This window comes from Sapajus apella, unplaced genomic scaffold, assembly GCF_009761245.1.
Source record: "Sapajus apella isolate SASKATOON/1434 unplaced genomic scaffold, GSC_monkey_1.0 scaffold42, whole genome shotgun sequence".
NCBI classification, from domain to species: Eukaryota; Metazoa; Chordata; class Mammalia; order Primates; family Cebidae; genus Sapajus; species Sapajus apella.
Window position 1 is genome coordinate 14342638 of NW_022436982.1, and position 13118 is coordinate 14355755.

At 42.5% G+C, this 13118-nt stretch overlaps 1 protein-coding gene across 5 annotated transcripts in view; it reads right to left on the reverse strand.

Annotated features, from left to right (window-relative positions):
* The window catches only part of ACER2 (alkaline ceramidase 2), a 42121-nt gene that overhangs the window by 20097 nt on the left and 8906 nt on the right, over window positions 1-13118 (reverse strand). For all 5 annotated transcript variants that reach the window (XM_032300099.1, XM_032300098.1, XM_032300097.1 and 2 more), the window contains 2 exons: window positions 5588-5702; window positions 4716-4857 (listed from right to left, as the gene is read on the reverse strand). In XM_032300099.1, the coding sequence (XP_032155990.1) occupies window positions 4716-4857; window positions 5588-5702 (257 nt within the window). The remainder of the gene's footprint in view (window positions 1-4715; window positions 4858-5587; window positions 5703-13118) is intronic.

Genomic DNA, 13118 nt, shown 5'->3' on the forward strand with positions numbered 1-13118 from the left:
TGCCACTTCTACTGCAGAGCTGCCACCTGTCCCACATCATAGACAGTGAAGTACATACAAAGGGGCGTGGCCTTCTTGCCCTCCCTGGTCACTGGAAAATTGAAGATGTACAAATAGAGTTGAAATCCATATTTACTTTTCCCTTAACATGCACTTTTTATTTCTTTGCTCATTAAAATTTTCAATGTCCATTCTCTCCATCAATTCGTATGCATATCTCAGAAATGCTAGGCAGAACTCTCTTCTCCATGCCCCAGGCAGTCAGGAGAGTTAACTTTGACTGAGCCCTCTCCATGTTGCTTAGTATTGTGCTAAGTGCTCTACAGGATCGTCTCAAAGGTCCCAGAGATCAACAGTATTGTTTACCTAATTTTACACATGAGGAAATAGAAAGAGTCAAGACAAGTCATACAGTTTGCAAATTGTAAAGCCAGGATTCAAACCCAGATTGTTTCCAAAGCCTGGGATATATATACATATGGTACCCACTGCCTCCAAAGGAGAACAGAGTGGCTGTATTTTCACATCTTCCCCAGAGAAATGCTGCAGGCTGCTGGTGATGAGAAAGCCCCAAACAGTCACAGACAACTCTGCCTCAATATGTTTCCTTTTTTTTTTCCTATTTTTTAATGGGGCTTCACTGTGTTGCCCAGGTTGGGCTCAAACTTCTGGGCTCAGTTTCCTGAGTGGCTGGGACTACAGGCATGCACCACCACACCTGGCTCTGTTTTAATTATTAAAGTTGGTAAGCCTTGCCAGGTGAGGTGGCTCACGCCTGTAATCCCAACACTTTGGGAGGCAGAGGTGGGTGGATCACAAGGTCAAGAGGTGGAGGCCATCCTGGCCAGCATGGTGAAACCATGTCTCTACTAAAAATGCAAAAATTAGCTGGTCATGATGGCGCACAGCTCTAGTCCCAGCTACTCGAGAGGCTGAGGCAGGAGAATTGCTTGAACCTGGGAGGTAGAGGCTGCAGTGAGCCAAGAGCATGCCACTGCACTCCAGCCTGGGCAACAAGATAGATACAGATAGATAGATAGATATATAGATAGATAGATAGACAGACAGATAGATAATAAGTTGATAAGCTTTAACTACCAATATCATCACCCTATTTTCTCCTTTCCTGCTCAAACAGCATTCCCGCTACCTCCAGGAACCAAGAAAAGAAAAGAAAACAAGGTTTTCTATAATGAATTATATTAAAAACTGTCCCTTGGAATTTCAACCCAGGCCTCCAGAATGTTACAAACACAAAACCTTTATTCCCATTTCTTTAACATCTTATTCAGATTTCGGGACTTGAAAGATAACACCTATGAGCAAAGTGGTTTCTCGGCTCTCAATCTAATGTACACCAGGTTTAGAGAAAGGATGGTGGTGACTGGTGGATACGTTTCAAGACAGGGAAAAGCCAAAAGGTAAATGGCTTGTTTTTCAGGCAGAGTCAAAAGGTGCCTACATGCAGAACCATCTCATGACCCTACCTGGTGCCCTCTACCTCCACCTGCATCCTTAACCCCTTCCTCGCCTCCAAAGGCTTCTCCTAAAGTTGAACAAGGAAACTAAGCAGGACTGGAAACTGGAGGCCACGTAAACCAACCTGGCCACATTTGAAAGCATATTTTCCCTGCCGATTAGAAGGCCTCACCAAGATGGAGAACCACTTTTCATCTAAGACGAGGAACTTCTACTTGTAAACAGCTCTTTCTCTGTCTCTCACTCCCTTGCTTTCTTTCTCTCTGTCTCTCTCTTCCTCTTCCCTGCCCCACCACCCCTTTTACTCTCTCGCTTTCTCATTTTCTGATAAGTAACCTTCTTGAGGGTACTTCTATCTGCTAACGGATACTCAGAGATAATACTATTCAATTCAAATCCTGCTTCTCAGGATAAGATTGTACAGCTAATCCAATCAAAGCATGTTTTCTCCCTATCTCATTTTAAAATAAATATTTAGTATTGGCCGGGCGCGGTGGCTCAAGCCTGTAATCCCAACACTTTGGGAGGCCGAGGCGGGTGGATCACGAGGTCAAGAGATGGAGACCATCCTGGTCAACACGGTGAAACCCCGTCTCTACTAAAAATACAAAAACATTAGCTGGGCATGGTGGCGCGTGCCTGTAATCCCAGCTACTGAGGAGGTTGAGGCAGGAGAATTGCCTGAACCCGGGAGGCGGAGGTTGCAGTGAGCCGAGACTGCGCCATTGCACTCCAGCCTGGGTAACAAGAGTGAAACTCCGTCTCAAAAATAAATAAATAAATAAATAAATAAATAAATATTTAGTATTAAAAATTAGGCCATGGCCAAGCGCAGAGGCTCGCGCCTATAATCCCAGCATTTTGGGATACCAAATGGGAAGACCTCTTGAGCCCAGAAGTTTGAGACCAGCCGTGGCAACATGACAAGACCCTATCTCTATTTAAAAAAAAAAAATTAGGCCAGGTGCAGTGGTTCACATCTGTAGCCCCAGTACTTTGGGAAACTGAAGTGGGAGGATTGCTTGAGCCCAGGAGTTCAAGACCAACCTGGGCAACATAACAAGACCTCTTCTCTATCAAAAATACAAAAATTAGGCAGACGTGGTGGCATGCACCTGTAGTCCCAGCTCCTGGGGAGGCTGAGGTAGGGGGAACCACCTGAGCCTGGGGAGGTTGAGGCTGCATTGAGCCAAGATCACTCCACGGCACACTAGCCTGGACACAGAGTGAGACAAAAAAAGAAGGAAGGAAGGAAGGGGGGGAGGGAGGGAGGGATGAAGAGAGAAAGAAAGAGAGAAAGAGAAAGAAAAGAAAGAAAGAGAGAGAGAGAGAAAGAGAGAGAGAGAAAGAAAGAAAGAAAGAAAGAAAGAAAGAAAGAAAGAAAGAAAGAAAGAGAGAGAGAAAGAGGGAAGGAAGGAAGGAAGGGAAGGAGGGAGGGAGGGAGGGAGGGATGAAGAGAGAGAGAGAAAGAGAGAAAGAGAAAGAAAGAAAGAAGGGGAAGGAAGGATGGAAGGAAGGAAGGACGAACGAACGAACGAACGAGGGAAGGAAGGAAGGAAGGGAAGGAGGGAGGGAGGGAGGGAGGGATGAAGAGAGAGAGAGAAAGAGAGAAAGAGAAAGAAAGAAAGAAGGGGAAGGAAGGATGGAAGGAAGGAAGGAAGGAAGGAAGGAAGGAAGGAAGGAAGGAAGGAGAAGGAAAAAAAAAATCAACCAGTTCAGATGAAAGTAAAAGTGGCTGTCCCTCTCTGCTGTAATCCCCAAGAATAGCCAATGCCTGTAGTTAGGTGTCCTCACCTCCCAGGCAGTTTTCTGCTAATACAAAAACATACTGAGAAAGAGTTTAGTTCATTCACTCTAAAATTAGGATATCATACACACAATTATATAATGTGCCCCTTGCAGCCAGCATTTTTCACAGATGCTTCTCCATTTGCGTCCACAGATAGCAGCCATAGTCCTCAGCAGCTGCACAGTTCCTGTCCCTTTTCAAAGTGCCAGTAAAACTATAATGAATTATTTTCTTTTCCTGGTATAACTCTTCCATGGGCACATTTGCTTCATTGAATCCGTAGTTTTAGACTATTTAGTCATAATAATACATATTTTGACAAAACAGTGTCCTACAGAGAATGCGGGTAATGTGTTCTGGGAGTGTTTCTTCATTGAATCCATAGTTTTAGACTATTTGCTTCATTGAACCCATAGTTTTAGACTATTTAGCCACAAAAATACATATTTTGACAAAACAGTGTCCTACAAAGAATGTGGGTAATGTGTTCTGGGAATGTTTCTCATTTTTATTGGGCTGAATCTCCTCTGTGCCTTTAGATAGTAACAAACTTCACACACCTGAGAAAGATTTTCTCCAACCAAACTCTAAATCAGCACCCTAAGTCACCACTAAACCCTATCAGCTTCACTTTTCATCACAGTACCCAACATATTCTAACATTATATTATTTACTTGTTTGTTTGTTGATTTGTAATCTCCCCAACTTCAATGTAAGCTCATTAGAGGAAGACTCTGCTGTTTTGTTTACCGTGATATTCCAGTGCCTAGAAAAATGCATAGTAAAATGTAAGTTTTCAAAAATATTTACTGGATGGATAACTGTATAACCCTAACACAACGGCTATTAAAATGCATCCTTCCTGAAATTCTGGGTTTCCAGTTTGAACATATATACAGTATATAAGAGTGTGTGTGTGTGTGTGTGTGTGTGCGTATGCACACACGTGTGCACGCACATGTGAGTGCACACAGGTACACAGCTCTCATCAGAAGCAAAAAAAAGAAGCAACTTGAAAACTACAGTATCTATAGCTCCAAGAAGCAGTTTATCAGTCAGGAGCCTACTTCAGATATATAAAACTGGTGGAGTTGGATTTGTCTCAAGGAAATGTTGTAGCAGAAAATCAAAGAGTATCAAATCACCATTCAGTATGTTGCCCCCACTGAAGGTCTTTCCATTCTTGCTCATATCAAACAAGGACACTATTTGACTCTTTGTCCCTGATGTTATATCAGTTCTTCCCCAAGCATTAAAATTCCCTCTTTAATCTGCCAGTTTATTTATATTGTCAGATCATAAAAACAATCAGTAGATACTAAACAAGTATATGATAAGCTCATCACTAGGCTAAACTCAATCATGTGCTATTTTTCCTCATATATACATTGTTATATGGGGTATCACACCTAGTAGCAAATGCAAAAATGTTTAGTGCAAGCTTACCGGTCATTCCGAAAGATCTTTGGCAGATACCTTCTGGGGAACCACATGGCCAAAGCACACATCAGAACCCAAAGGATTGCAAGTTCATCAAGCATCTGACCCAGGAAACTCAGGGTTGCATGGAAGTAGACAGATCCAATTCCTAGAATCAATTACAACCAATATAAAAAGGTCACCACAGAAGAGACACAAATTCAATATACTGCTTAAGGATAGTCCTTTCACCAACAGTTATCACAGTCACCAGATCACTCTCTCTCTCTGAAAAAAGAAACTGAAGAAAGAAACTCACACCACCCAGGCATGCAAGCCTCAAGTCTAGAAAGAGGATTTCAACCAGGGCCCAAATATCAGCACATCAGAACTTTTAACAGTTCCACAGTTAAACACATTCTGTCTTCATCCACAGAGCCTTTATGGGAAGAGGCAGTAAATAAAAGTCAATTTTCCCTCAGTGTAAAGAATTCCCAACCTACCTGTGGGAGGAAATGGAAATGACACAAGTATTTCACAAAACAATGAGGGATCAAACATCTACATTTTTTTCTTCAATTTTAGTCCATTAGAAACCAGCCTCCCCAGAGTTCAGTTGTTTCACATGACTTTCTCCAGCCGCTCTCAGAAAGCTGCACTGGCATTGTCCCAATAGCAACTACACAAATGAGGTCTCAAATGCAGGCAAGTGATCGTAATGCCAACCTTGTTATCAAGCCTGAATTTAAGAGTCCTTTTGCCAGCAAGCAAGCAGAAAAAAAGTTTGCTAAGACCTCAGAGTGACTTTAGTTTACAAAACATTATGTTCAAAGGGGACCGGAAGTGTGTGGAATTCCTTTCCTCCCGTTCAGTCCATGTTCCGAAACTACTCCACTTACCCACTACAACTAAAAGAGTCCATATTAAGTAGATGCCGCTGTTGAAGCATGTTGCATACTGACGAAACAAGCACATGCAGATGGGCGGTAAAATGAAAAACAAGACATTGCTGATCTGCAGGAAAAAATGTAAAACACAAAGATGAGTATAAAGTAAAAAGGGCAAAAAAATCAAGTGGCCTCTTTCAAGTATGTCCTTGCAAACTGGGATAAATGTGGTCATACATCTTGTTTCAGTTCTTGCATTTTTCTTTCTTTCTTTCTTTGTTCTTTGGGATGGGTCTCACTCTGTCACCCAGGCTGGAAGGCTGAAGTGCAGTGGTGCAATGTCAGCTCACTGCAACCTCCACCTCCCAAGTTCAAGCAATTCTCCTGCCTCAGCCTCCCAAGGAGTTGGGATTACAGGCACCCACCACCACGCCTGGCTAATTTTTATATTTTTAGTAGAGATGGAATTTCCCCATGTTGGCCAGGCAGGTCTCAAACTCCTGACCTCAAATGATCCACCCACCTCAGCCCCGCAAAGTGCTGGGATTACAAGTGTGAGCCACCACACCCAGTCTCTTACACTTTTTTTTGACAACAGATATAGAATCAGGAAAATTTAAAATTTTTAAATGGCCATTTAAGGGACTCCCTGCTGCTTCTTTGATCATAGGAGCAGCTATAAAAACACTACAGTCTATGAAAGCTGCCCAAGCTCCTCTCTTGATTCAAAGAACCAGTAATTGCAAGTTTAATTATGAAGCATTCTAATTTACTTGCACTTACTTTTTTTCATAATTTTTTTTTTTTTTTGAGACAAGAGTCTTGCTCTGTCCCCAGGCTAGAGTGCAGTGGCGTGATCTCAGCTCACTGCAACCTCCACCTCCTAGGTTCAAGTGATTCACCTGCCTCAGCTTCCTGAGTAGCTGGGACTGTCATGTGCCACCAAGCCCAACTAAGTTTTGTATTTTTGGAAGACATGGGGTTTCACCATGTTGGTCAGGATGTTCTCGATCTCTTGACCTGGTGATCCGCCTTCCTTAGCCTCCCAAAGTGCTGGGATCACAGGTGTGAGCCATGGTGCTGGCCTTCATCATCTTTTTTTAAGAGGTGTGGTCTAGCTATGTTGCCCAGGCTGGGCTGAAGTGATCCTCCCGCCAGAGTCTCCCAAGTAGGTAGGTCTAGGGGCATGCCACCATGCCTGGCTGCATTTACTTATTTATTTATTTATTTTTGAGACAGAGTTTCTTTCTTGTTACCCAGGCTGCAGTTCAATGGCACAGTCTCTCACACTGCAACCTCTGCCTCCCAGGTTCAAGAGATTCTCCTGCCTCAGTCTCCTGAGTAGCTGGGACTACAGACAGTCACCACCACGCCCAGCTAATTTTTGTATTTTTAGTAGAGACTGGGTTTCTACTAACAACCATGTTGGCCAGGGTGGTCTCTAACTCCTGACCTCAGGTGAGCCACTCCTCAGCGTCCCAAAGTGCTGGGATTACAGGCGTGAGCCACCACGCCCACCTGCATTTATCTTTTTAAAAATAAGGTCTGTATTAAACAATGTTTTTTTTTAACAAATGTTTAATGAAGGCATAAAAAAGAGTAGACATTGTCCAGCTCCCAAACATCCTCCCCAGCCAGGCCAGCCTTTTCCCCTGGGCCTACAGGAAAAGACGACTCTTTCTAGTATCCCCCTTAGTTGTCCTTTGACAGCTTTCTCATCCTAATCAAAACCTATTTTTAGGTAAAGATCATATTTGAAAGTTTCATCCCAGCTTTAAAACGGTATCATTTTATCTTGTAGACTTTGGTGTGGATTTAAACCTCTGTGTTATGTCTCCATGGGCATTCAACTTTTTAAAATTTTTAATAATCTATCTTACTTAATGCAATGTATTCAAAATATTGTCATTTGAACATGTAATCACTATTAAATATCATCAATGAGATAGTTTGCTTTTTTTTCTGAGAGACTGGGTCTTACTCTGCCAAGGAGGCCAGAGTACAATGGTGGGATCAGCTCCCTGCAGCCTCTAACTCCCAGGCTTAAGGGAGCCTCCAGCCTCGGCCTCTTGAATAGCTAGGATTATAGGCATGCACCACCATGCTGTGCACTCCTGGCCTCAAGCAATCCTCCTGCCTCAGACTCCCAAAGTGCTGGGATTATAGGCATGAGTCACTGTGCCTAGCCTACTTTACATTCTTTTGTTCACACCATGGACTTGAAGAACAGTGTAAATTTCATGCTCCCAACAACCCTCAGTTTGGGCTAGGCACATTTCCTGTGTTCAACAGCCAGCTACATGTGGCCAGTGACTGTCATATTGGATAGCATAACCCTAGAACCTTACCCCTAATTACTTTAACTCACTTTTTGTTTGGCTAATTTTGGGGTTGTTTGTTTCACAGACTCATAGGTTTTTTTTTCTGGACTTTTTAAAATTGAGGTAAAATTCACATATCATAAAACTGTTTTAAAGTATACAATTCAGTGGCATTTAGTACATTCATAATAGGCAACCATCACCTCTACCTAGTTCCAAAAATGTTTTCATCACCCTGAAAAGAAACGCTATTCTCATTAAGCAGTCACTCCTCATTTCTCCCTCTCTCGGCCCCTGGCCACCACCAATCTGCCTTTTGTCTCTATGATTTTACCTATTCTAAATATTTCACATAAGTGGAATCATACAATATATGATCTTTTGTATCTAGCTTACTTTTTCACTTACCATAATGTTTTTAAGGTTCATCCATATTACAGCATATACTAGTACCTTATTCTTTTTTAGGGCTGAATAACATTCCATTGTAAGGATATACTACATTTTGTTTATCCACTCATACATTAATGGTTGCTGGGTACTATGGTCTAAATGTGTCCCATCCACACACAAAAAATTTATACGTTAAAACTGAATCATCAATGTGATAGTATCAGAATTTGCCATATAATAACATTTCAGTCAACGAAGAGCCACATATGTGACAGTGGACCCATATTATAATGGAGCTTTTATGCCATATTTTTCCTGATACTTTTCCAAGTATAGATATGCTTAGATACAAATATTTACTATTGTGTTACAGGTGCCTACAGTGTCCAGTACAGTAACATGTTGCACAGCTTTATATCCTATGAGCAATAGGCCATACCATACGGCCTGGATGTATATACTACCTAGGTTTGTGTAAGTATGGTCTATAATGTTGTAGAATGACAAAATTTTCTGACAATACATTTCTTTTTTTTGAGTCAGAGTCTTGCTCTGCCGCCAGACTGAAGTGCAGTGGCACAATCTCGGCTCACTACAACCTCCACCTCTCAGGTTCAAGCGAGTCCCCTGCCTCAGCCTCCCCAGTAGCTGGGACTACAGGCAGATACCACTACACCTGGCTAATTTTTTATATTTTAGTAGAGACGGGATTTCACCATGTTGGCCAGGATGGTCTCGATCTCCCGACCTCGTGATCCATCCGTCTCAGCCTCCCAAAGTCCTGAGATATAGGTGTGAGTCACCGCACCTGGCCCTGACAATACATTTCTCAGAATATATCCCCAACACACGACTATATTAAGAAGTGGGGCCTTTGGAGGTGTTAAATTGGATTAGCACTCTCATAACAGAGGTGTGAGGGAGGTGTTCACCCTTGCCACAGTGTGAGGGTGTAGCACGTACTCCGTCTTTGAAGCAGGGAGCCCTCACCAGACCCCAAACCTGCTGGCACCTCGACCTTGGATTTTCCAGCCTCTATAACTGTAAGAAATGAATTTCCGTTACTATAAATTACCCAGTCTAAGGTCTTTTGTTACAGCAGCATGAATGGACTCAGGCACTGGCTGGTGTACTAATTCCATTTTAACGTTTTGGGGAACCACCAAACTTTTTCCACATCAGCAATGTACAGTGTTCCCACTTCTCACATCCTTGCCAATACTTGTTATATTCTCTTTTTTGTTTTTAAATTAAGGCCATTTTAGAAAATATGAAGTGGTAGGAACATTCAGCTTTTAAGTCTCATCTCTGATTGTGGAGTGAGGGGCTCCTTGTACAGGACTGAGCACACAGAGGAAGTATGTCAAACGTGAAGATGATGGCTAAATCTACATGAGTAACACCCATGGGGATGGGGTAGGAGGGGTCCTGGACTAAACACAAACAAACAACAAAAACCACATTCAGAAATAGGTGGACACGGAAGATGAAGTCTGTAAAGAGAAGGGCACACGGCTTTCAGAAGAAAAGAATGGTCACTTAAGTTGGACAATACAGAATGGTCACTTAGAGGATGTCTCAAAAAACCATGATGGTGGGCACCTGAACTGAACTGAAGCGGGCAGGGCTGAAGAGCTTTCCCAGATGTAAGAAATCACACTGGTACACAACTAAATAGAACGCTTGCTTCGGCAAACCCCAGAGCTTGAGGCATAGGGCAAGTAAGGGCTGGCAACTTCAGGGACCAAGGCCTGCCTCTGCCACCATCTGGGGAGGAGAGGAGCTAAGCATGACACTCTTTTTAGAAAGGGGAGAAAGACGGGTGGGAGAGAAATGCAAGTCAAAGGAGGAGCACAAGATCCTTGGTCAGGGGCAGAATGGGGGCAGAGCTGTTGCCTTTGGTTACAATCCAGGTCTGAAATACCTAAGTGAGGTTGTATCATTACGGAGAAAGGGGTACCTTTTTCTAGCTGGTTCACTTTTTGTTTTGTTTTGTTTTGTTTTGAGACAGAGTCTCACTCTGTCACTTGCCCAGGCTGGAGTGCAGTGGCACAATCTTGGCTCACTGTAACCTCTGCCTCCCAGGTTCAAGCGATTCACCTGCCTCGGTCTCATGATTATCTTGGATTACAGGCACCCGCCACAACCAGCTAATTTTTGTATTTTTAGTAGAGACGGGGTTTCACCACATTGGTCAGGCTGACCTCAAGTGATCCACCCGCCTCAGCCTCTAAAAGTGCCGGAATTACAGGTGTGAGCCACCACACTCAGCCTTTTACTTGGTTCACTTTGTTGAAGATCTTTCTCTCTTTCCCACATAGGAGTCCTATGACCTTGGGTAAGAGTTCGGACAAATTGTCTGAGATGTCACAGGTGGTATATAGTCTCCAGTCTGATATATGTGGCCAATTTTTCCTAGATTAATGAAAAAGAAAAGAAATATGGTCAGTTTTCATTTATCAAGAAGCAGGTAAGAAGGAGGAATCAGGACAAGTGTCTAAGTACTGTATAAGCAGTAGGTTTTTGGGGTTTTGGTTTTTTTTGTTTTTTGTTTTTTTTAGACAGAGTTTTGCTCTTATTGTTCAGACTGGAGTGCAATGGCGCAATCTTGGCCAACTGCAACCTCCGCCTCCTGTGTTCAAGCAATTCTCCTGCCTCAGCCTCCCAAGCAGCTGGGACTACAGGCATGCACCCTCAGGTCCAGCTATTTTTTTCTATTTTTTTAGTAAAGATGGGGTTTCATCATGTTGGTCAGGCTTTTCTGGAACTGCTGACCTCAGGTGATCCATTCTCATTGGCCATTTACAGGTATAAGCCACCGAGCCTAGCCAGCAGTAGGCTTTGGTTCATTGCTATCTATGATCAAAGCCCTTAACTTTTTTTTTTAATTACACTTTAAGTTCTGGGATACATGTGCAGAACATGAAGGTTTGTTACACAGGTATACATGTGCCATGGTGGTTTGCTGCACCCATCAACCTATCATCTACATTAGGTATTTCTCCTAATGCTATCCCTCCCCTGGCCCCCCATCCCCTTCAGGTCCCAGTGGGTGATGTTCCCCTCCCTGTGTCCATGTGTTCTCCTTGTTCAACTCCCACCTATGAGTGAGAACATGCAGTGTTTGGTTTTCTGTTCCTGTGTTAGCTTACTGAGAATGATGGTTTCCAACTTCGTTTATTTCCCTGCAAAGGACAGGGACTCATCCTTTTTTATGGCTGCATAGTATTCCATGGTGTATATGTGCCACATTTTCTTTATCCAGTCTATCATTGATGGGCATTTAGGTTGGTTCCAAGTCTTTGCTATTGTGAACAGTGCTGCAATAAACATACATGTGCATGTGTCTTTTTAATAGACTGATTTCCAATCCTTTGGGTTTGTAATGGGATTGCTGGGTCAAATGGTATTTCTGGTTCTAGATCCTTGAGGAATCACCACGCTGTCTTCCACAATGGTTGAACTAATTTACACTCCCAACAGTGTAAAAGTGTTCCTATTTCTCTGCATCCTCTCCAGCATCTATTGTCTCCTGACTTTTTAATGATCAACATTCAAACTGGCATGAGATGGTATCTCATTGTGGTTTTGATTTGCATTTTTCTAATGACCAGTGATGATGAGCTTTTTTCCATATGTTTGTTGGCCGCATAAATATCTTTTGGGAAGTGTCTGTTCATATCCTTCACCCACTTTCTGATGTGGTTGTTTTTTTCATGTAAATTTGTTTAAGTTCCTTGGAGATTCTGGATATTAGCCCTTTGTTACATGGACAGGTTGCAAAAGTTTTCTCCCATTCTATAGGTTACCTGTTCACCCTGATGATAGTTTCTTTTGCTGTGCAGAAGCTCTTTAGTTTAATTAGATCTCACTTGTCAATTTTGGCTTTTGTTGCCATTGCTTTTGGTGTTTTAGTCATGAAGTCTTTGCCCAGGCCTACATCCTGAATGGTATTGCATAGGTTTTCTTCTATGGTTTTATGGTTTTAGGTCTTATATTTAAGTTTTTTTTGTTTGTTTTTTTTTGAGATGGAGTCTTTCTCTGTCACCAGGCTGGAATGCAGTGGTGTGATCACACCTCGCCGCAAACTCCACCTCCCAGGCTCAAGCGTTTCTCCAGCCTTAGCCGTCCGAGTAGCCAGGACTACAGGTGCCTGTCACCACACCCTGCTAATTTTTTTTTAATTTTTAGTAGAGATGGGGTCTCCCCATATTGGTCAGGATGATCTAGATCTCTTGACCTCATGATCTACCTGCCTCAGTCTCCCAAAGTGCTGGGATTACAGGTGTGAGCCACTGCGCCCAGCCACACACTTAAGTCTTTAATCCATCTTGAGGTAATTTTTGTATAAAGTGTAAGGAAGGGGTCTGGTATCAGTTTACTGTATATGGCTAGACAGTTTTCCCAACACCACTTATTAAATAGGGAATCCTTTCCTCATTGCTTATTTTTGTCAGGTTTTTCAAAGATCAGATGGTTGTAGATGTGTGGCGTTATTTCTGAGGTCTCTGTTCTGTTTCATTGGTCTACATATCGGTTTTGGTACCGGTATTGTGCTATTTTGATTACTGTAGCCTTGTAGTATAGTTTGAAATCAAGTAGCGTGATGCCTCCAGCTTTGTTCTTTTTGCTTAGGATTGTTTTGGCTATACAAGCTCTTTTTTGGTTCCATATGAAATTTAACGTAGTTTTTTCTAATTCTGTGAAGAAAGTCAATGGTAGCTTCATGGAGGTAGCATTGAATCTATAAATTACTTTGGGCAGTATGGCCATTTTCACAATATTGATTCTTCCTATCCATGGGCATGGAATGTTTTTCCATCTTTTTG